The 24,071-nt window shown below is 42.0% G+C and overlaps 1 protein-coding gene across 2 annotated transcripts in view; it reads right to left on the reverse strand.

The window, feature by feature from the left end:
* LOC146650013 (uncharacterized) overlaps nt 1-19,033 on the reverse strand; it is a 21,079-nt gene extending 2,046 nt beyond the window's left edge. For both annotated transcript variants that reach the window (XR_014908141.1, XM_085386664.1), the window contains exons 1-22: nt 18,746-19,033; nt 17,608-17,810; nt 17,418-17,522; nt 16,112-16,207; nt 12,209-12,319; nt 11,396-11,519; nt 10,264-10,720; nt 8,410-8,477; nt 8,077-8,320; nt 7,805-7,971; nt 5,398-5,620; nt 5,160-5,308; nt 3,465-3,556; nt 3,163-3,320; nt 2,943-3,088; nt 1,755-2,007; nt 1,551-1,666; nt 1,241-1,472; nt 1,009-1,142; nt 658-907; nt 267-397; nt 1-73 (exon numbers count right to left, since the gene is read on the reverse strand). The exon at nt 1-73 is cut by the window's left edge. Coding sequence is in view for 1 of the 2 variants with exons in the window: in XM_085386664.1 (XP_085242790.1) it covers nt 1-73; nt 267-397; nt 658-907; nt 1,009-1,142; nt 1,241-1,472; nt 1,551-1,666; nt 1,755-2,007; nt 2,943-3,088; nt 3,163-3,320; nt 3,465-3,556; nt 5,160-5,308; nt 5,398-5,620; nt 7,805-7,971; nt 8,077-8,320; nt 8,410-8,477; nt 10,264-10,720; nt 11,396-11,519; nt 12,209-12,319; nt 16,112-16,207; nt 17,418-17,522; nt 17,608-17,810; nt 18,746-18,785 (3,572 nt within the window). In the remaining variant the exon portion in view is untranslated. The remainder of the gene's footprint in view (nt 74-266; nt 398-657; nt 908-1,008; nt 1,143-1,240; nt 1,473-1,550; nt 1,667-1,754; nt 2,008-2,942; nt 3,089-3,162; nt 3,321-3,464; nt 3,557-5,159; nt 5,309-5,397; nt 5,621-7,804; nt 7,972-8,076; nt 8,321-8,409; nt 8,478-10,263; nt 10,721-11,395; nt 11,520-12,208; nt 12,320-16,111; nt 16,208-17,417; nt 17,523-17,607; nt 17,811-18,745) is intronic.
* Nucleotides 19,034-24,071: the final 5,038 nt, after the last annotated feature.

Consider the following 24,071-nt stretch of genomic DNA (forward strand, 5'->3'; position numbering starts at 1 on the left):
AGTAGGGCCTCGGTCTCTCCGTCGCTCCAGGGCAGCTTAGCGCTGTCGGGCACCCACTGGTTACCTGAGGGGACTGTGAGAAAAGAAACATTGATTTTTGTCCTCATGCATTGCCACACTTCTCTTAGCACCCAGTCATATGGTTTCTCTAGCTCCACAAAGAAACAGTGCCCTTCTCTATACTCCTTCATCAACACTTTCAAAGCACACATCACATCTGTGCAGCTCCCCCCACACACACTGTGACATACTCCATATAGTTACACCTTTTTTTGGGCCCAGTTCGAGTATGTAGTCATCTGGCTCATCTGCAGCCGACGTGTCTGCGGCCACGTCGTCGACTTTCAGTTCCTTCCTGAAGATTTTTTCCATCTCATTGAAGAATTTAAACTCTCCCCTACATTTGTAAAAAAAACTCACAGTTACAACCAGAACTCTAATTACAGTTTTTATGCTAATTACTGTAAACGACAAAGAGCATCTTTATGCTCTGTTGAGTTCTTTCTTGAAATCTTTTGAGATTGTCATGACTTCACATGGACCTTCACCCGTGATTGTGTCAAATGTAAAAATTTTAAAAGCAAAACCAATACTAAAACCAATAAACATCTAAACAAGTTTAGAATAAGTGAGAATCAAAATCTTGTCGTTACTGACTTTTCATGGAGGAAGCCATATTTAAGACGCTTAATGCGGGTGTAGCACTGCTCCGAGGTCCTTATAAATCCTCGGTCGTTCATCTTCTCTGAGATGTAGTCAAACACATGTCGGTTCTTCAGGCAGCCCTTCAGAGTGAGCTGAACGCCGTCCTCACCCCAGATCTCCAGCAGTGTGCGAGTCTCCTGATCCGACCAGGGCATCTTTCGGCTCAGGTCGACCAGGAGCCGGCTGGTCGAGGGCTGCTCATCTAAAACGAGGAAACGCCTTTATTATTGTGTTCATCTTTGGCAGTTTAGTTCATATATGCACAGTAACCCTGTGTATTACTGACTGGCTGTGTAAACCCACATAAGACAGGCTCATTGTCCATCAAAGGTTGTAAGGTGGCATCGGTACTGTCCACAGGGGCAAAAATAGACTCGTCGCCAAGCACCGGAGCAAGGAGGTTGAAGTATCGGAACGCCGTGGGCCGCCCTCCATTTCTGGAAAACATAAATCCACGGTCAGCTGGCCAACAACATTCGAGCCTGGATCATCTCAAAAAGCATAAAGCATGTATTGTTGTTTGTTTGTTTTTTACCTGCGGCTGTTGCAGTAACGCCTGTAAGTCTTCTTCAACCTTTTAATCCGGGAGTGGCACTGCTCCGCTGTCCTCAGGTAGCCTATTGCAGCCATTTTCTCAGATATCTCGGCGAATATGTGACTATTGCGGACGCATATTTTCAGGCCATGCTGCACATCATCTGCGGCCCACACCTCGATGAGAGCAACCGTCTCCTGCTCTGTCCACGTTGTGTTCAAACCATCGGCACCTGTTACAGGTAGACACACATGTAAGATATCTGACTTGTAGCTGATTTTTAATCTAATGCAGAGCACGTGTTCTGTACCTGAATCCTGCTCCTCTTGTTCATCCCTTTCATCATACTCATCAAGAGAAACTGCTTCCTGTCCCAGTATTTGTTCCAGTTGGCTGTAGAACTTGTAATCAACTTTTCTTCCAGATCTAGCGGGAATGAAAACGGCAGTTACGGAGGCATCACTCAGAGAGAGCGATACAAAAACAGGTAAACCGATGGAAAGACTGAGCTCACTTCTTCCTTTCGTAGCACTGTCGAAAGTTGTTCCTCAGAGACTTCACCTTCCAGCGGCACTGCTCCGAGGATTTCGAAAAACCGAGGTCCTGCATTCTTTCGGAAATGTCTGCGTAAACGTGGCCGTTGTGGACGAAACCCCTCAGGGCCTTCTGGAGATCTTCTTCACCCCAGATATCGACAAGTACCAGGGTCTCCTCGTCTGTCCAAGAGCTGGTTGCTGGCTTTTCAGCTGACATGTTGATTTCTGGGTCTTGTGATTGAGACACAGAAATTTAACATGAGTATAAAACATCCAAAATGGGAAAAATGGGATTAGGAATACTTTTTTAACTGTGTTGAATTCATTTTTACTTTCACTTCACTTTAGTCTAAAGTCATCATAATCATCCGCACATACAGTACATGGCTTAAATTATGTAGTTACTGAAAGCATTTGGGGCTCACTATTTTTTGAGGCCAATTAGCATGGGTCTAGTATTACATAGGGACCTCTGGTGATTTGTTATACACTAATTGGATTGAAGAAGTTGTTATTGATCTTACCCCTGTGTGAATCCAGCAGTTTTGTTCTGTGTAAAATAAAAACTCCGACACAAACTGAACACAAAGGTTCTGTGATGATAGTGGCTGCATGCTAATCAGTATTTAAGTGATTTTTGCGCAATTTTTTTGTTGCTTATTTCATTCTCAAGAGTTATTTAGGCGTTTATGGAGATTTCTGGGTGCATATTCAGCAGGCTTATGTTCTATGCAGTCTGGAGAAAGACAAAGGAGAAAACAGGTGGAGAACAAGGAGCCTGCAGTGCAAAAACTGAGCCTGCAGTGCATGAGGTGTTTACGCTTTCCTTTACTTTCTCACATGCAGCATGCAGGAGTAGATACTCTGTGTCAGACAAGCTCTGGTTTCTGGAAATTTTATGTTTTGCTAAGGCGAGGGTGTCATCTGTGTGTGCAGGAGGTAGGAGACATGATTCACACTCACTTGCAGTGTATTGAAAAGGCATTCGCCTGCAAGATTCTCACATCACATGGACTTTGTACCAGGAACTTGGCAAATTAAAGCCCATTCATAATAGATATGAATAGGTCTTAAGAAGTTCAGAGCTGTGGTGCATGAAAAAGCATTAAAACAATCTTCCATTCTGAGTTAACATTAAGGGGGTGGGTAGAAGACAGAAATTTTACCTCTTTCTGTTACCGATTCACTGTTGGAGTCTTCTGATATTTCGATGGAGTCTGTTACCACGGTAGACGACGTTGATGGCTGCTTATCCAAAATTTGTTCCAGCAGATCATAGAATTTAAAGTCGACTCTGTCAGTCCCAGATGAGCTAGAGGCAGAAAGACAGGTGCGTTAAAACAAAGTCACTCCAACGGTGCGGGACTCCAGATGTGCAGTTTTTACCTCATGTTTTCCCGACACTGGCGATAGTTCCCCTTCAGACGTTTGATCCTCGTGTGGCACTGCTCGGGGCTGCGGGAGTAGCCGTTAGCGGCAAGCTTCTCTGAAACTTCAGTGAAAATGTGACCGTTGTGTGGGTAGCGTCTAAGGCACTGCTGGACCTGAAGGAAGGTAGAATTCCGTGTAAAAGTAGTAAAGTGAAGTAATACAGAATGAAGCAGCAATAAAGTGAGATTATCAGGAAATTTATGGACATTTCCGAAAGATTTTTTGGGGAGTGCATGGATTGTGACATTGTGCTTTACCTGTGGGTCTCCCCAGATCTCCAGAAGGATGATCGTCTCTTTGTCTGACCAAGGGACTTTCCTCCTGTCCTCCTGAATTTCCACAGCAGACTCTGAAGAGGCAGAAATAAAAAAGGAAACACATCAATACACAATCCCTTATTTCACTTTTTTTTTTTAGATAACTACAATACCGTACAAAAGTCTTGAGCTACCTCTCATTTCTTTACATTTTGCTCAGAAGATTGGAACAGCGATTTATTGAAATGTGAAAATATAAATTGAAATACACCATAGAAGCCACGAGCTTCTTTATTCTTCATGACTTTCAGATACTGTTCATCTGATGATAGTTTTTACATTCACCACTTCTTTTGTCCTTCACTTGTCCTCTTTCCTCATTTTTTAAAAAGAAAACACTGCAAACCATGCAAAGTTTTCAGCAAAAGGCTCTTTGAGAATCACCTTGTAGGTGCAAAAATACTACTTTATATCTGTCAAACTATCTTATGGCATTTTTGGCATTTTTCATAGAATCAACTAAAAAAAAAAAAAAAGGTAACAAATGATATCTTTTGCAACACACTGCTAGTAACAAAGTGCCCAAAGATATCCTTCATTTTTTATTATATTTATTCTTTTGCCAAGTTGTCTGTTATGTGTTAATACTGTACTGGTTCATCCTGCAAGAAGATAGATGTTGTCTTATGCTTGAATGATTCGTAGGTCTGAGTTAAGTATCTTTCATTTCTCTGAAAACAATAAGATACAAGAACTGCATTAAAAATGAGTGAAAAAGCTTCAATGCTCAAAGAAAAACTATGAAAGACCTTGAGAACTATAGCTTAAGAACACTTGGAATATAAGGAAATGATGAGTGGCTCAAGGCTTGGGCACAGCACTGTGCTTTACATCGATTCTGCTGCCATGTACTCTACTGATGGATTATGTGAAAGAAAAGGTTACATTATGTTATAGTGAGATGATTATGATCTGAAGGCAGATATCCATTCTGTATATCTCAGTCAGTTAGTTATAAACACAAAAGTTTATGCTGTTAAATATAATTTCTGGTTTTCAAATTGAACCACAAATAAAGAAAACAGTTACTAAATACAACAAACTGACAACAGAAATAATAATAAATATACACAAAGTCATGGAAGAAGTGTGGGTGCAAAATTTAGAAAAACAAGCATTCACTTCTAACTTTAGATATCTGTTACATGTCCACAGCGCCCCCCAGAGGGCAAAATCAGAAAGTACAAAAACAAATGGTGATTTTTATAATGTGGAGCTTTGCTCATGTATCTTGTACTTCCCTACATTTAACTGCCTCGACGTAGTACTTCATCTGGCTCATGATCACAATTGTAATGTGGGAAGCAGAGAAAGAAAGTTCCAAGTTTTGCTGTCATTGCTTGGCAGTACTGCACAAACAAATGAGAAATCCAGGAGGCTCACAAACAGTGAAATCCACTACAAATGAATCTAGTTTTACTAAAACCTTACCAACACTCACTGAAGAGTAGCGATTGCTCCTGCTATGCCATGCCATAGCAGGAGCTCATTGGCTCTTTGCCCAAAAGGAGCAATGAGCTCAATAGATTCCTTGTCAGCTGATGTCTCGACCAAGCAATAGCCAATCAGTGCAAACAAATTGGGAAGCAGGCTGTTTATCTAAACGGTCCTCCTGAGCAGAGAAACTGAGCTTACCCATGTCTGGATGAGTGTAGGCAGGAAAGTTGCGTTCTTCGGGCTCTCCTGGTATTTCTTCCAGCTGTGGAACTGAAGGGAAGTCTTTCACTAGAATTCTTCCCAGCTCGTTGTAAAACTTGCACTGAACTTGCTCCTGTCCTTTCAGGCTACAGTGCAGGGACAACAAAAGAGCAGAGATATTAGGTTTACAAATCGAAAACTTTTCTTTTACTCTTTCCACTCCGAGCACACATACTTGTTTTGGTAGCACTGCCTGAAGTTCGATTTCAGCCTTTTTAACCTCGTCTGGCACTGCTCTGGCGTCCGGGAGAAACCCTGTGTGGCCATTTTGTTGGATATGATGGAAAAAATGTGCCCGGTTCTGTGCATTCCCCTCAGCTCCTGCTGCATCTTATCTTCACCCCATGTGTTGATCAGGGCCAAGGTCTCCAAGTCTGTCCAGGGAACGCTTCTCGTTCCTAAAATAACAAATCACAGAATTTTGTCAGAAGTATTAATTCCATTTTGAGCAAAACAATACTGTGTCCAAAAAAATGGACACATCTCTACGTATGATGTGGACAAAAAGTACTGGACCACCTCCACATTGCACCTGCAGGGGCTAACCATTTATGGAAACCCAAGCCATGAAGCTCCCATACACAGTTCCTGTGCTGATGTTAATGGACTATGCAGACATTAAGTTAGCAGAGTATGGACGACTATTACGGACTCAGCACTCAACAACCCCACTCTGTTACCTCACATGCTCTGCCACTTTGTGGTTGATTTGCTACTGTTAATAAATGCTTTCACTTTGAAATAATACCACTAATAGCTGAGTGTGGAATATCTAGGAGGGAAGAAATTTCAACAAAGGCAACAGAGGCATCCTATTACACCATCACGCTCGAATTACGTAATATTAACCGACTCTGGTTATTTATGGAAACCCAAGCCGTCCCTTCCTTACTCCCCATGCTGCTGCCATCCTTGTCCATAGTCTTATTGCGTCCCGTATCGATTACTTCCTAATTTGGTCTCCCTATAAGGTCCCTTCATAAACTCCAACTTCTTCAAAATTCTGCAGCTCGGGTCATAACTCGCACTCCGTCAAGAGCTCATATTACCCCAGTTCTTCAGCAGCTTCACTGGTTACCCATAGACATCAGGATAAATCTTACTTGTGTATCCATAAATTTCCTCCTTCCTATTTGTGTGACCTGCTTCAGATCACCACTGTTTCCCACCCTCTCAGATCCTCATCTGCTATTCATCTTACTGTCCCGTCTGCACGTCTTATCAACAAAGCTTACATACACAACACAGACATCACATGGGGAGACAGGTCGGAGACCGGTAGTATTACGGAAAAACACTGAAATGTACAACACAATGAGCAAGTCACAAAGAGCACACAAATGTCCACATCACAATATCACGAAGCACGTGACAAGCAGCAGGGGTGAGAAGTAAGCCGATGCAGACACAGCCATCCTGCCCTGCCGCTATTTTTCCAGCGCTGGGCCCAGACCCGCCGTCCGACTCGACCTTGGAGATAAGCGTACGAGGGCGTTTGGAATGAAGAGTCTAAACACAGTTTGTTATCAGGGGAGAAACTGTTTGTTACATTCAGCTCCAGCCTTGAGACCACAGCTGGCGCCGATATGGTAGCCGCATGAAATAATGGTGGAGTTCTTGCTTTAGTGCGAACCACTGCATGACAATTTTACAGTCGGTCTAATGTCCATTACCGGTTCCTCACTATTCCCGTTGGAGAGCCGTGAGCCTCTCCGCGATGTTGTCGGAGTACTCACAGCACCCGCAAGCTTCTCCAAGTTAAACTTAAGTACAAGCTCCAACATCGTTGCAATCAACATAGCGGGCAGCCTTGTGGGGATTTGAACAGCTGTTTCCGCTTTCTTTATTCTTCGATAAGCCAGGGCCAAGCCAGCGCCGATCAGCAAGAACCCTGTTGTCATGGTTCCAAAAAGGTAGATATCTTCAATGGGCTCTCCTGAATCCAGGCTTCTCGTCGAGAAGAGGTTGTCAATTCCATTCAGGGACCAGTTGATCAAATCCATAATTCCTCTTTTAGGTTTTAGAGAACAGACTGTGAGACTCTTCCAGGGTAGAGGGAGAGAAGCAGACAAGACTAGACAGAAACATGAGAAAGCCAAGCAGGAAAGATAAGGGAAGGGAGAGGGAGAAAGTGTGACCGCCTTCGTCAAGAGCCAGAGAAGTGAACTCATTTTATGTATTTTATGACTATTGCTCCATTTATTAATTTTGTTCTTTTGTAAGGTGACCTTGGGTTTCTTGAAGGCACCCTTGAGTAAAATGTATTATTATTATTATTATTATTATTGAATTCTTTGAGCTCTTTAGATCAACCCACTCTTTCACAAATGTTTGCAATGGCAGCCTGCACGGCTTTGTGCATGATTTTATACGACTGTAGCAATGAGACTTAAACATCTGGATTCAAAGACTGGACGGACAAACAGCATTACGAGTCAGAGGGAAAATAGTAAATTCTGTAATCCTTAGCATTTCTTTCAGATGCAAAATTGTATGAAGCCTTAAAAGACAGAAAAGCTTTTAATGTCACTAACAATTGTGCTGCAAGAGTTAAACTTAAGTACAAATATGTGACCTCCTACCAATTTCCAGGTGGCCCGTTTGTCCGACAAACTGCAAGTCATCATCACCGTCTCGGGACTCGTCTTCATCGATAATTTCCTCAACGTCGTAGGTGATCTCAGGAACGGCCAAGGAAGCCGATGAGCCGAGGACCTGATCCAGCTGTGTGTAAAATTTATGCTCCAGCCTGGAGTTCCCTCCGGCGACAGATCAGGGAGAAAACAACAGGATCAGTGAACATATCTGACAAACGTCAGCGAGAGCTTCAAAATCTGTGTCGTTAAATGCCCACTTGTTCTGACGGAAGCACTTCTTCAGTCGTTTGATCCTCGTCTGGCACTGCTCCACTGTCCTCATGTAGCCCCTCTCTGCCATCTTTTGTGCAATTTGGGTGAATATGTGGCGGTTTTTCAAGCAGCCCTTCAGAGCTCGCTGCACGGAGTCCTTCCCCCAGATGTCGAGAAGATGGAGCGTCTCCTCATCCGACCAGGGAACTTTTGTGTCCGTTACAACTGGAAAAGAGCCCTCCTGAGAGTCTGAAATGAAACACGAAGACTCAGTTAAAGCAATGCTTAGAAATACAAAACCAAATATTAGATTGAGACCATGTATAAACTGCACACACCTGTATAATCTCCCCATATGGAGATGAGAGGAGATTCACCTGAATTCTCATCATCCACTGAGGACTCCCTGCAAAGGTTAAAAAACTACGATTGGAGTTGCTCGCTTACAAACCGTTTTCTCATCAAATGTAATTATTTATTTAACGCTGTTCTAACTGAAATACAGGAGTGTGTAAAAAATGAATTGCACTCTATGATCAACCACCATTACCAACAACACCGTGTGACTTTATCAATGTTTCACATTACTGTGGAGGAATTTTGGCCCATTTTTTTATAGCTTTGCTGCAATTCATTCATTTATGCACAGCTTTCTGTGAAAAGAAATGAAACAAAAAACATGCCTAAAACATCACCTCGCCACCACCGTGCTTGACAACTCGAACGAGGGAAGATTAGTAAGTGTCCTGAACGTTTTCCACTAATAAATAATCTTCCTCACTTTAAATCGATGGCTTCAAATTGTTTGGAAATTGCTTTATTACCCTTTGCAGATTGACAGCTAGCTGCTATTCTTCTCTAAGATCACTGCTGATGATCAGTTATTTAAGTGCATTTGATGAGCAGCAACTGGATGCTACTGACCCAAGCAAGTGGTAAAGGTGTACAGTGCTCCCTCGCTATAACGCGGTTCACCTTTCACGGCCTCGCTGTTGCGTGGATTTTTTCTGTGCAAATTTTTTTTACGGCACATTGTGTTCCGCGTCCTGATCGGCTGTAGACCACTGTCTCCAAGAGGCACTGTCTCCTGTACAGTACAGAATGTGTTCAGGTTGTCAAATGTACATAAATCTTCGATCGCTAGCAGTGTGACTCTGAAGTGCTGTACTGTTTGTTTGTAAGTTTTCTCCCCAACAAGCACAACAATGTCGACGAAACGTTTTGCACCGTCAAAGGCACCTGCGGTTGCACCCAAAACGCAGAGGAAGATGCTAACCATCGCACAAAAAGTTGGACTTCTGGACATGCTAAAGGAAGGTAGAAGTTTTCGGACCATAAAGGCACACCAAATTATAAGGAGCATTAAGCGAAACAAAACAGTCAGATAAACTTTACTCAACTCATTCTTCTTGCTTCCTCTACTTCCGTAACATTGATCCATTAATGTTGAATTCTCTGGCAGCTGCTCTATTCCCATGTTCTGGCCCTGAAAACAGGGTTTGATCTTTGGTTTCATTTTATAATACTGAACTTATTTTTCCACGAAGGTTTGAACTTTGAGAGTGTTTAAACAAGAGAGAAAGAGAGAAAATGTTCATGCCTGTCTGAGAAAAGCGTATAAAGTGTGTAGTGAGGGGCTTTACAGCTTTAAAAGATCTATAATAATTGGAAAAAATAAAGTTGGCCCCTTCATGGACTTCACCTAACGCTGGTTATTTTTAGAACGCAACTACCGCGATAAACAAGGGATCACTGTACTTTTTTTACACACTGCTTATTCTTCTAGTTTGGCTCTTTTTTTTTGTTAAATAAATAATGACTCTGTGAAATATGTCACGCCTTGTTGTTCATCTGAGGTTGTATTTCCATAATTTTAAGTCCTGCTAAGGACCAGATGATTTTTATAAACAAACCTCGTGAATGAGAGAACCTGTACTTTCTATTTCGCATGACTCTATATTAGCATTCACGCTCTCTGCAGTGTAGACATCTGCTGAAAATTTAATAGGAAATCATTTACGTCCTGGGGAGAGATTTCAGTCTGAACCAAACATTAAAGGCGGACCAGTAGACCTACATCCTAGCATGACTTTGATCAAACAGATAAAGTTATGGACAGACGCAAACATGTGATGTCGACCGTTTGTTAGCAACAAATGAATAAAACATATATTAACATATGGAAACCTTACAAGAAAGCTGAAGTCTCCTGCTGCTTTGTGGGAATGTCCACACCTCCGCTCAGCTTCCTCTTCCTGAGAATGCGAGCTGCCCTCAAGCTTTGGTTGTTCTCACTGGCTTCTGAATCCGTGTCTGCAGTCTCGTTGGATGTAGTGAGGTCTATGGTTTCGTCGCATGGCAGTGTGCTAATTATGTTTTGTACTTTCCTCTCCTGAGAAATGTTTCCAGCTCTAGCCTGCAGCTGCCAACTGCCAGAGTCCCTCGTCTCCCTCGGTCCTTGCCTGATCGGCTCAGAGCTCCTCCTTGACTTCTCCGTGCTGCTTGCGTTGACGGGAGCGCTGAGAAGTCCTTTGTGGTCGGAGTCTTTGAGAGCAGGTGAGCAGGAGGCTGTTTCCATGACAGTTTTGGTCCCAGGAGGCAGTGACAGGGAGGTGAGGATGCAGTCATCCATGGGTAATAATCTGGGATCTACAATTGAGCGATTAGACTGTTATTAAAGCTCTGGTTCAACTTAAACACAAATAAAACAGCTGTCAGACATGTCCAAACTCCAACTGAAATAAACATAAACAGGCTGTCTAGGCATTTCTTTGTGATCTCTTTTTGCTCTACTTTTCTCTCCTGGCTTTCCCTCCCCAACAGCTGATGGCGACAGATGGCTGTCCTCTCAGGGCCTGGTTCTGCCGGAGGTTTCTTCCTGTTGAAGAGACGTTTTTTCTCTCCATTGTTGTCAAATGCTTGCTCACAAAGGGACTGGATGTCTGTCTATAATAGTGTAAAGCCTTTACCGCAGACTCTAAAGCGCCTTGAGAATAACTACGTCTTGCATAAATAAAACTGAATGACACAAACTCCAGTGAGCTTTTTTTTTATGACAAGGCTTTGGGATTCATAATTTAGGAAGTATGGGGAATTAAGTAGCAAAATTAATGGAGAGAAAAACATAGCACTCCTGTGACAACAACACAACAAGAGTTCAAAGTAAGCATGAATATTTTACCTGCAAATAACATTTTCAATTTATGAATCTCAGAACGCCCTCGCGCCACATTTCCAGTGCCGCTGAGCTACGAGCCTTTCTCTCGACACATTTCAGGACACGGTGAAGTGCAATTATCTCCCACCAGTGCGTGCCCGCAGTACCTTTCTCTTTAAAATGGCCGAGGTTTCTGTGGTGTTCAAGTACAGCCTTCATGTCCTCCGGGGGGAAAAGGGTTTGCAAACAGTCGTCTAGGAATGACGGAGTGTCTCTGAGCAAGGCGGCCAACTGAAAGAAAAATCAAGGTATTATTTTTAGTAATTCTGCAATTATTTATTATATTAGTTAAATTAATTGTTTATACAGCCAAAATGATCTATATCATAGAATTAAATAAAGAATTTAAATTCATTTGAAGAGACTTAATGCTAGAATATGTGATCCATGTAATTAAATATAGTTGATGTGAACACGTGTATTTCTAATACTCTGGACTGCTTCTAATTTAGCTTTGCTCTAGTGTTTCTCTCTAGTGGCTCAGTACTAAAAAGGGAATGAGCCTTTTGGGAGGCCCTGGTGAGCGTGCACCCTGTTAACCCTCCTTTCTCCACAGCGGTACAGACAGCTGAGCCCCAGCTGAGTCTTTGTGCTCCAGTCAGCCTTTGATGGCTGTTCAGTTTGGAAACGTGCCAGTGGAGACAGATAAGGTGCACTGTGTTAATATGATGCACAACTACAACAGGTTTTAAAAAAAAAGAAGAAACAAGCAAAACTAATCAACAATAAATTCACATGTTCACGTGTTGCTGTCTCCACAGTAGCGCTAAATGTCTCTTAATGTAATTCCAATCTGGACATGTTAACATTTATACAGTTAAGCGGGACAGACAAAACAGAGCTGAAGTGTCATGTAACAATCATTATCAGGCAACAGGCTAGTGATGCCTGGCACGGATGAGCACAAAGATACACAGCACCTGTGTGAAGTCTGGGACGGGCAGCAGCTCCTCCAGTCTGGATATGAACTCCCACACCAGCATCTCTAGTGCTGCGTCGTACTTTGAGCCAAAATATACCGGGAAGATTTCCTGCAAGTGAGAAAGAAAGGCACAGAATGATTAAGAGCCTAAGTCACCAATAGACGGACCACAGAAAAAAGTGGATGGATAGACTACACATTTTCATTATCTTTTAATTGAAACTTCTCAAAAACTTTTTTTTGGTGTAATTTTTCAATGCAAACTCAATTGATTGATAATACTTTATTCATCCCGAGGGAAATTAGGTTAAGGCTGCCAGCCGTGCCAGCTCCATCTTACCCTTCCGACCATACATACATTACACAAACATCACATGGGGTGAACAGGCCAGAGAGATATAACAATGGAAAATGCACAACACGAGCAAAGACAAGGAGAAAAAAATAACTCCCCCCAGACTGAGCTCCAACGGGGAGATCAGTTTAAGAACAGAAAAAAACATCTCAGCACATGAATCAGCACATCTCACAACATAGAAGACATAAGCTTCGAAGGCGTTTGGAGGGGGGGGGGGGGGTGAGTGCAGGGTCCCTTCACCCAGTTAGGCAAAAGTCAACAGTCCTCGGTCGACGCGAGTGGCCTTGAATGAGGAGGGAGAAAGTCACAACACGGTCTTGTTATCTAAGGGAGAATTGTTATTCCTGTCAGTTTTTGCCTTGAGCATCCAGCTGGCGCCAGGGGGCCGCATGAGATGAAGATGGTAGCTGTTTTGGTTAGTGCAAACAAACTGCTTCCAATTTTACAGTTGTCTAACGTCCGTCACTGGTCACAGGTTTTCGTTGGAGAGCTGCGAGCCTCTCCACGATGTTATCCATCCATACCGAGATGTTATCCAGTTTGCTCATAGAGCATGAGCGTTTACGACAGCCGTGAGCCTCTCCGAGATGTTGTCAGATGTTGTCGGTCGGTCTCAGTACTCACAGCACCCGCAAGCGTCTCCAAGATGTCATCCGTGCTGCATCTGAGCCCATTCTGAGAAGCCACAGCTCGCTCCATCGTTCCAATCAACATAGCGGGCAGCCTTGTGGGGATTTGAACAGCCGTTTCAGCTTTCTTTATTCTTTGATAAGCCAGGGCCAAGCCCAGGGCCAAGCCCAGGGCCAAGCCAGCGCCGATCAGCAAGAACCCTGTTATCATGGTTCCGGAAAGGTGTCTTCAATGTCTTGTCACGGGCTCTCCCGAACTCAGGCTTCTCGTCGAGAGGAGGGTGTCAATTGCATTTAGGGACCAGTTGATCAAATCCATAATTCTTCTTTAGGTTTTTAGAGAACAAGTCTGGGAGACTCTCTTAGGGTTAGAGAATAAGCGAGACTATACAAAAGACATGAGAAGCCAAGCAGGAAAGATAAGGGAGAAAGTGTGACTGCCTCCGTCCAGAGCCAAGAAGCTCTTGCCACCAAATTGTAAACTATATACAGATACTGTTACAAATATTAGGTTACTTCAAAATATATTGCATTTAGTTATAATGAATTTATTCAACTTTGTTTGAGGAACTTTTCTCTAACTGGACTTCCTTAAATTTTAACTGAATGCCCTTGGTTAAGAGAGGTACAGCTATAAAGGGGTGCTGTCAGGAAACATTAGGACTGTTCGATATAACGATATATATCGGATGACGATATAAAAACGTCTATGTTTCATTTTAGCTATCGTTTGTTTCGTGGTGTCACAAAATAAACTGTTTACGACAGTATTTTTTCATCGTCTTGATGGTCACTGTAGTGGCTATATTCATTTCTTAAAGTTCTCTCTTTCTCTTATATTTTATATAACCACACTATGGACGGACAAGCGCATGTTTTTATGAGTTGTGGTTAGCAACAATGACGGTAACAGCATCGCGTGTCCGCTTGTTCATGTTCCACATAAACCTTTCACAATAAAGCTCAAGATCCTGTTGAGACTTTTCAAAATAAACAGAATCACGTGAAAGATGCAGATTATTTACGGATCAGAAGTAAAAAAGAGCCGCCCGGTGCTAAAAAATAAACCTTAGACTCAAACGTTAGAACAGGCTTTTCCCTGCACCAAACTTAGAGCTGTCTTCTTATTTATCATCTGTGCCTTATGTTATAGAGACCCGTAATTAAAGCACCTCCTAATGCATATACAGCCTCATCTCTTTCGTGGATTTCACGTGCTGACATGTCTAACATCAGTCAACTTCACAGTTGTACCACATCCCAAAGGTGTCTGGGGAGGCCACTGAACTCACTGTGATGTCTCATAAAGCCACTTTAAGGCCACTTTTACTTGAAGTAGCCATTGGAAAATGTAAAGTTGTTGCCGCCTCCATCTCATAGTGATATTTAAACCATGATTAACCTTTTAAAACCCCAGGGACTTTCTGAGGCTCCTGCTTGAAAATGTCATGCCCAAAATGATTCGATTAGTTCTCTACAATTACAAAATCTGTGTAAACCATCTTGATATGAAAATAAAGCTTACACTTGTGAGAATTACTCTTAGGTGTAACCATCACAGCAAATGCCATTGTGTCAAAGGTACTGAGGATTGAACAAAGCAAAATATGAAGAAGTCTTTCCTGGACTCCTTTTTTGTGTCTCTTATAGCACATAACCCCTGTGAAAATCTGCTGCAGTAGACCAAAAACTAAAGAAAGCCATGAATCAGCATATAGACAAAGATGGAAGCTGCTGAAGTGACACAGAGCAAAGTTACAGAGGTTTTATTGGAAGCATAGCTAAGCTTTTGGCAATTTGGAACCATCTACGAAAGCTTAAATTTCTAAAAATTAGGCTTTTATTGTCAGAGGTCTTTTCTGCAAAACAAAGAAATAAAAACACGGACAGCTGCAAAGTACGCAGAGTGGTGTGTATTGCATCTGTGTGTAAATAAGTGAATAAGACAAAATAGCGATGGGAAGCTGCTCTTGAAGCACACTGGGAGATGGAAGTGTGCGGCAGGAGCGGTTTTATCGTGGTGGAATTTTTAGAAGCAAGGGAGCAAAGGTAATTGTGTGTTTAGTTTAGTGTGGTAAATTTTGTTTGGAGTGTGATGAAACTTGGAGTTTTGGAATCTGTGAGTTCTGCGCTTTCAGCAGAGACGTTGCTTGTCCGCGTACATGCTGGCAGGTGACTCGACACTTTGCGTTTACATCTTTTCGTGCTATCTTTGATTGTTTGTCGTTTGAGCTGTGTTTGGCAGTCATAGAAATAATTTTGGGAGCTTTTAGCTGAGATTCTGAAGTTTCTGTCGATACCACACATGTCTATATTTAAACAACAGACCAGGCGGCACAGCCTGTGAAACCAGATGTTCCGCCTGTGTCACCAGGAATTAGAGTTCAACAAGTTAAAGGACCAAAAATATCTGGGTGCTGGTGAGTAATCTAGAACCAGTACTATACATTTCTGATCAAGAAAGCCACAAAAGCCACAAACTGAGAGGCATCATAACAGCTTCATACCAGCAACGGTGTCCTAATGGTTCAAAAGAGGCAAAAATGTGCCAAGAAACCATCCCCATATGACTACACCGCTACCAGCAGCCTTTACAGTTGACACACTTTTGATGCCAAATTGTAACTCTACCATCTGTGTGCCTCCGCAGAAACCAAGACACATCAGACCAGGCTACACCCTCCCCCACCCCCAATCTTCAGCAGCTCAGTTTTGGTGAGCCCACTTCAGCCTCACGTTTCTGGTGTTGGCTGACAAAAGTGAATCCTCATTTAGTCTTTTGATACTGTACTCCATCTACCCTCAAGGTCGGGCATGATGTGAATTCTGAGATGACTCTGAGAGTGTTATCAGAGTTACTGAAGTCTTCCTGAAAGCTTGAATGTGTCTGGTTTGTCTCTGCAAGATGTCTCACCTGGAAAAAATATTTTCTTTCAGAGGGATCCTCCAGTAACGAATGCACCAGCTCCACAAAGTTCACCTCCGATTCCTCCACGTGGTTGATGGTGACCTGATATAAACACACACACGAAAAAAAAGAGGAATATATTCTTACAGCTCATGAAAATCAGAAGTCCAGTGTCTCAAATAGTTAAAATATTTCCTAAAATAAATCTCAAAACTATTTCCTGTGGATTTAAACACTAAGTAGGCTCCTAGTCGAGGTTCCTTTACCACATCAGTGGCACTGCTGAGGTGACACTGAAGCCCAGGTTGCTTTGAAAGTAGCCTTCAGTTCATCTTTGGGTGTTATTGGGTTGGGTGTTTCTCACCTTCCTCTTCCTCTAATAGATTCTCTGTGGGGTTCCCGTCAGCCAAGTTATCTGGCCAATCAAGTACAGGAATAACATAGTTTGCAAACCATGTAATAGTCACAGTAGGCAGTGGTAAGTCCTGCTGAAAAAGTAGATTGGCATGAGCTTCACAGCAGGTGAACGCAGACGTGCTGTAACATCACCAACCACCACCAACACCAGCAGATGAATTGGCACCCTGATATCCTCACAGGCAGCAGGAACTTCACACGGCACTTCAAACATTTTAGATTAGTGACTCCACTCTTTCCTCTAAGATCTTGATTTCCAGATGAAATGCCCGGAAATAATACTGAAACCAACCCCAGTCCGCTCCTTCCTCAAATTCTTTGAATCAACTTTTACTGACAATCCTCTCAAAGCTGCGCCCTGTTGTCCAAGCACAGTTTCCCACCGCACTATTCCCCTCCAGCAAACTTTCAGTTAATGTGCTTCGATACAGAACTCTGAGAACAGGCAGCCTTTTCAGCAGTGACCTTCTGTGGATTAACCTCCTTGTGAAGGGTGTCGATGATCATCATCTGGACAACTGTCAAGTCAGCAGGTTGAACTGGTATTTATACCATTTCAGTATCAATTTAATCAATTCTTTTAAAATGTGGCCATAATTATCTAAACAAACACAAAGAAAGGCCTTAATTATTTTACTACGTATAATGAATCTTGAATATATGAAAGTTCTTTTTTAAATTAAATAGCACCCCCCCCCCCCAAATGTTTAAATGACACTATATATTTTTAAGATGTACTAGTATAATAACTCACTCTAGTTTTACTTAATGAGAACCCCCCCCCCCCCCCAAACAAAACAAGGAGGACTTCTTCACTGCATAGCAGGTATGTGCTAAGTCAACCTAGCGCTCAGCTTTTACACAGCTGTGCATTTTCCTGCTAAAGTTCACTTACGTGGTGATCCTTGGCAGTACTGACAGGGGCTTTTATTCTGTCCAGATGTGGCTGAATGATCTGCATATCCACTGGATGCTCCCCTCGACACAGCTCCAGAACCAGCTGGTTATACACAAAAATCAGATATTTTTAAATGACTACAGCTTTAGCTTCCTCTCAGTATGACCAAAACGTAAACACTACTGACCCTGGCCCTGAGTCCCAGGATGAGCTGAGCCCTCTGACTGTAGCTCATCAGCTCTGGGACCAGCTCCGTCACCATGGTAACAAACTCTTCCAGCATCCCGTAGTGATCCACAAGTCCCTGCTGCACAACTTGCCACACTCCAGCTGATAAAAGCTGCAAGGGTGGGGCCAGGAGCCGAAGATAACGGAGGGGAAGGTCATTACCTGAAGAGTAGGAGAGAAGAAGCAAAACCACAACAGAGACAAATGTCTTATTGTTTTGTTACAGGCCTACAACACCGTGTGTCCTACAGCAGCAGCGATTTATATCAAGCTGGCTTCACACTTTGTGAGAACTTCTTAGGTAATCAGCAAGCAGGTCAAGCTTTACAGAAAATTTTAGAAAGGTTTTTCATTCATTTTCTTATCTGAATGTCCGCCTCGCAATGATGTTTCGCTCCTAACTTTCAAGAAAGTCACTAAATCACCTCTGTTATGTTGGATTTCTTTGTGATGTGAGCCTGTCTGCCTGAAAAGAGGATGTAATTTAAGTAAATACGCTAAGAAAGACAAAAAACAAAATCAAAACAAAAGGGAAACTACCTCAGAATAAGTGCAAACAAGCTGCGACAGCCTTTCTTTGAGGATCCTGAGTGAACAGCATCCACCTGACGGCTGACGCTTTATATGCTGGCACAGGATGCATAAGTTAATTTGACGTGTAGTGCTGCGTAAAATAATGACATGACAGCGCTGCTCCGAGGTGCACTGACAGCGGCATCCATCAAACTCCCCCACAAACTCACAACACGGATTACACGACTTATTGCTGACCTTTATAATGCAGGATGCACAAGCTATTGGATTTCTGGCAGAGGTAATACGGCTAGTAAGTAGAAATAATGCTCTGATAGCACAGATGTTTAGCCCAAACCACTGACGGAGTGAAGGAAAACAACCATCACTTTCTAATGAGATCAACTGTGGATTAAGTGAGTCCTTCTCCAAATACTGCAGGAATATCAACAGAGAACAGAAGCAGGCAATCGCCGTTATCGTTGAGGTCACTGTAAAAATCATTGTTACCAACACAAAGATCGGGGATCATATAAGATAAGATACCGTGATTTTTTCCCCCCTGTTTATTCTGATACACGCACCTCGGTTGCTTCCACTTTCAGTTCCGCGTTTTATTTCCATTTCGCAGCTGACAGAAAAAAATGGCCAGTTGTCCCCCTCGGGTTGTAGCTATCGGGAAAAAAAATTATGTATAAAGCCTAATGAATGAATTCTGCAAATGTTTGATTAATAAAATGACCATCTGCGATCGCCAAGCAGCAAAATACGAGCGCAGTGTTGTTGGAGGTATGAACGTTCTCTAGGTTTTACTCGGTACTGGGAGGAAAAGGCAGAACAAAGGTTTCTGGTCTCATCCGCCTCAGTCCAGATCACGGCAAGCCCTCTTTCCTGGTTGGTTGATGAAGACCGGATCGACCAGGAAATTTTGATTTCATAACACTAGATGGCGCCAGACCGCCATCAGGTCCGACCAGGTTTTCCTCTGGCTCAGTGTTGTGTTTGTTTCTATGGAGGGATGCTGTCAGGGCCGTAACCGGAGCGTAGACTTTACTGAGGCCCGCAATTTCTACTGCTGGATAGCATGTAAGCCTATTCGCCTATAACTGATCACATGGCTGATCACAGTTTCATGCTCATCTCTGCCTGTTTGAACAACTCTGCTCCACGTTTCCTTTCTCTGATTTCAGATCAGCTGCACTGACTTCTCATATTCTTCAAGCTGCTGGACGCCTTGCAGTTTGCTTACCAGGAGAAGGTGGGTGTGGAAGATGCCGTTCCTTTTGTGCTGCACATCTGGTGCTGTGAGGATCAGGTGTTTTCTATTTCAACAATATCCAACCACTCCTAGAGACAAACTAACTGAGATGGAGTGGACCCAGACCTCTTCTGAAACAGTGACCAGCACAGGACACAGTGTGCTCTCCTGCCTCTTTCACCTTGTACTCTTCAGACCTCAAATACAAATCACAGTCATGGAGAAGGTTCAGATGGGCAAAGAAATGTCATGGTCCATGGTTGATCACACCTCTTAGTATCTTTATCTTTAGTTTCTTTCAGTTAATGTTTTTATTCTGTTTAGTTTCTTGCTATTTCCTTAGTCTTTCCTCCGTGCCCATCTGTGTCAAGCTTGTATGTTTAGCTTTCAGTTTTACTTTCTCTGGTCTCATTTACCCTGTCTACTTTTATTGGCTCTGTGCATTGTTTCTCAGCTCTGATCACTTCCAGTTCAGTAGTTATTCTTTGTCAGTGTCAGTGTTTTTCTGCCAGTTAGTTTTCTGTCTGTTTTCCTGCTCTTTTGTTACCCTTCGGACAGTTTCTTCGTTTGGGGATCCTCTTTCACAACTCATGATAAGCATCCCTGGACCATCACGCTACAACCACCATGTTTGATTGTTGGTGTAATGTTCCTTTAACCTCCTAAGACCCGAACTCTTCCACTGCATGCATTTTTAATTTCTCTTTGATATTTGGTCACATTGGGGCCTGATGAATGTAAAAACAAAGAATTACCAGATTTTTTTTTAAAACTTATTTTTGTTTTTAAGAAAAATGAGAGCCACAAATGAGGATATTCGTTTAAAATTTTGATAGAACAGTAGCACTATAATGTCCTCGTAAGTGGATATCAGGCCCTTGTAGAGCAAAACTGAGTATTTAGGTCATTTATTATTTAGGTTATTTATTTAATCAGGTCCTAGGAGGTTATTGAAATGCTGTGTTAGTTTTATGTAACAGGACTCAAAAGTTCCAAAAAGTTCAACTTTTGTCTCGTCGTTCCACAGGTTATTTTCGCAAACATCTTGGGGCTCATCAGGAAGTCTTTTAGCAAATATGAGATCAGCCTCTGTGTTCTTTTTGATCAGAAGTGTCTTCTCTTCAGCTACCCCTCCTCCTTCAGAATTACAGCATCCACTTCTGGCTGCTTTGTTTGAACATTAAGAGAATTGACACAAAGTCAAAACAAAGCTGGGAGCTAGCCAGAAGCTGTACACAAACAGTACCAGACCTGCAGTGCTGGAGCAAATCTGCCTCTTTTAATAATAAAGTTACTTATGTCCTTTTTTCATATTAAATCTACATGTGACTTTTTCCATCACCAGGATCTCTTCAACCAGCAACCCAAGTCTATAGCTCAGTGTTTCAGTCCTTAGCAAGTTTTTAGTTACATTTTTCTTTGCCTCTGCCAGAGGATTCTTAAACAGGTCTTTTGGATGCACATGTCCTTGCACACGATCGTGAAATCGTATAACTAAATATTCCACTCTTGAACTTTATCTGTTTACTTTTAATTTGAGATCTTACAAAATACTCAACCTGGTTCTTTCAGCTAAATTGCATCAGTTTCAGTGATTGCAGTGCCTTGTTGCAGACAGGGCAATGTTGCATTGATATCATACTGCATCTCTTCTGGGATTTCTTCTTCCAGCCACCGTTCCCATTTTATTTGTTTACATATAAAGTCGAATATTCTCTAGAGTCTATCAAACTACAGTACATAGTAGACACAACTCTGGGAACTGCCTATGATAAGATAATGCACATGTCTTTATAATAGGATGTATTTTATCCTCATTTCTCTTGTATCTGTATCTGTAAATATCTAAAGAAATCCTGGTTTGTAAGATCATATGTGATTTTTATATCTTGAAAACTCTGCCTTTGACCCTTTTTAGTAAGTGTACACATGGCGGTAATACCTTTTCCCACAAACTGTTTAAAGCTGGCGTCAAACATCCCCGGTTTGAATTCATCTTCATGGGTGATCCATCTTAGAGGTCCAAGTCCTTATCCCAATTACAACTGCTTTACAACTGAGTACCATTTATCTAAAGTAAACATTATTATTAGAGGCTTTATAGTCTCGGGCCTCAGTCTCACCAGTACTGGCATGGATCTGTTTTTTTAAGGGCTTGAGTATCTTTCCTCAAAGCAACATCAGTAATATAACACTAATCAGAATCAGCATACTTTATTAATCCCTAGGGGAATTATATAGGTTACAGTTGCTCCTGTACCTTAATATTAACAAAAACAGACGAAACTATTTAACAATACAATATGTTAAGATATAAGGAACAGCACAATATATACAAATCACCAAATAATAAATATCCAGGTTTGACAGATGTGATTATAAATAAAAAAAATTGACAGCAGCATTACCGAGTAAGAAAGAGTGTGTGCAAAAAGGATGCAACTATTTCAGTGTTTACAGTGTTTAGATGGAGGAGTTTTTAGTAATCTCAGTCTCTCACTGAACGTGCTCCTGTAGCTAGCCAGCATGTCATGGAGTGTGTGGGAGGTATTATCCAACATTGTCTTTATCTTGGACAACATTCACTTCTCCGACACCACCTTAAGAGAGTCCAGCTCCATACCCAAAACATTACTGGCCTTGCGGATCAGTTTATCGTGTCTGTATAGACATACAGAGTCCTTATCCCAATTACTGTAGAGACATACAGACTCAGACTCAACATACAGACATGCATGATAGACAAGTTGTTGTAGTTGAGCTTGAAAATACTCTTATATTTGGAAGTACCATCCATCATTTTCTTCCTATTATCCGGGGCGGGGTCATGGGGTTTGCAGCCTAAGCAGAGAAGCCCAAACCTCCCTATCCCCAGCCACCTCCTCTAGCCACCGTCGACCTCTGAGATGCTCCTCATGTAATCTCTCCAGAGTGTCTTTGGTCTGCCCCGAGGCCTCTTCCCGGTCAGACATGCCCAGAACATCTCACCCAGGCTCAGAAGTACCATTAGATCTTTATTTTTAGGTAGTTGTAGTATAGTGTGACAGATGGTCTCTTTCTATCCCATATACATCTAGAAATGAGCTTATCCCATCTATAGAAATTGAATTGGTGTTATATCTGCTGGCACTGATTAAAATAGACATAGTAATAAATAACTAGAAATAAATTAACAAACAAAGAAACAATAGAAGATGTGGCATATATCCAACTTTGTTACAGTTAATTCTAACATTTAATCCCAAAGGGTGGTTAAACCATCGTTCAAAGTCTTTTCTTATGTTGGTATCAATATAGTTATGATGGCTTTGGTATAGATTTGACAGATTTCTTTTTTTTAGTTACATTCATTTATTTGAGAGCTTTATCTTCTTTTGATCTGTTAAAGGGCTGGGTACTTGCTAAATATATCTAATATTTGGATCAACTGAGTACAGGGGTAAAGAAATCATAACACTGTCTATGAACGAGCTAATGGTGTGTATTTGATTGTTATCTGTTATTCCAGTTATGATCATTTGGGCAAGTTGTTCAATATCCAGAGAAACAGCGAAGGACTGAGACAACAGGCCCATCTAATCCCCTCTCTACTACAAAGCTCTTTATAAAGGATCCTTTGACTTTTATGCTGGCTGTGGGTTTGTTACAGAGAGACCTAATGCACCGAATTGATTTTAATCTCGCCTGCTTTCAAGCATAGAGACACAGGAATATCGACTGAAGATGGTTCGCATCACATTGACACCTACCCCAGCCTTCCAGAAGCCACAGTTATTTCAGGCTGGAGAAATGATCCTCATGAGATGTAATGAATTGGTGAAGTGCAATTATTGTTGCAGAAAAGAAGAACAATAAAAACTCACTGGATGCTTGTTCCTGGACTTCAAGCAGAGCTTGGGTTTAAGACCTTCATAAAGAGGTGCCAGTGAGCAAGCGGCCACATACTACAGGGCTGGCCTTTTACTGCAAGCTCACCTCGCCTTCCTGTCTCTCTTTGCTTTCACTATTCAATGAAGGCAAAAATGCCCCCCAAAATAATATAAAAGATCATCATCGCACAGCATTTCCCACAAGGGAGCCTACGGTCAGTAATAAAGCTCAATCAAAGCGAATCTTCTGTCTTCATATAGTTTCTAAAACTGACTGCAGACAGAATCTTGGGACTGATAAAGCACTACATGTCTGACATAGACTGGACAAAAAGGACCTGTATTGTGCATAATCTATCATTTAGGATGACCGCCCAAATGAACGTGTTTTATAATGAAGAGTTGTGTATTTCTGAAATTTTAGAAAGTAATATTTTACTTGTGTTGAAACATCATGTTGTATTTAAAGAAATTGCCTTTTGGAAATAAAGTTCCATCACCCAATCCTCAGTGGAAACTTTCAAACTAAAGTCTTAAAAATACACAATTGTTCAGGATGAGAGTTGTATGGAGGTGCACCTGAATCCTTGTTTCAAACAAATGTGTTGATGAATAGTAGATAAGCTTCAGTCAAGCTATAAGAGCTGTTGTCGAGTACACTGTGAAGACTCACATCTGTAGGTGCCTGCTTGACCTTACTTGGTTAAGCAAGCACCCACAGATGCAGAGACCAGGCTTTGAACCTGCCCCAAATCCATTTTAAGCGTGTTTTCCCCTGGTCTG

Source organism: Rhamphochromis longiceps, linkage group LG17 (genome assembly GCF_057381845.1).
Source record: "Rhamphochromis longiceps isolate RC_006_pf linkage group LG17, R_longiceps_female_GT1.1, whole genome shotgun sequence".
Classification (NCBI taxonomy): Eukaryota; Metazoa; Chordata; class Actinopteri; order Cichliformes; family Cichlidae; genus Rhamphochromis; species Rhamphochromis longiceps.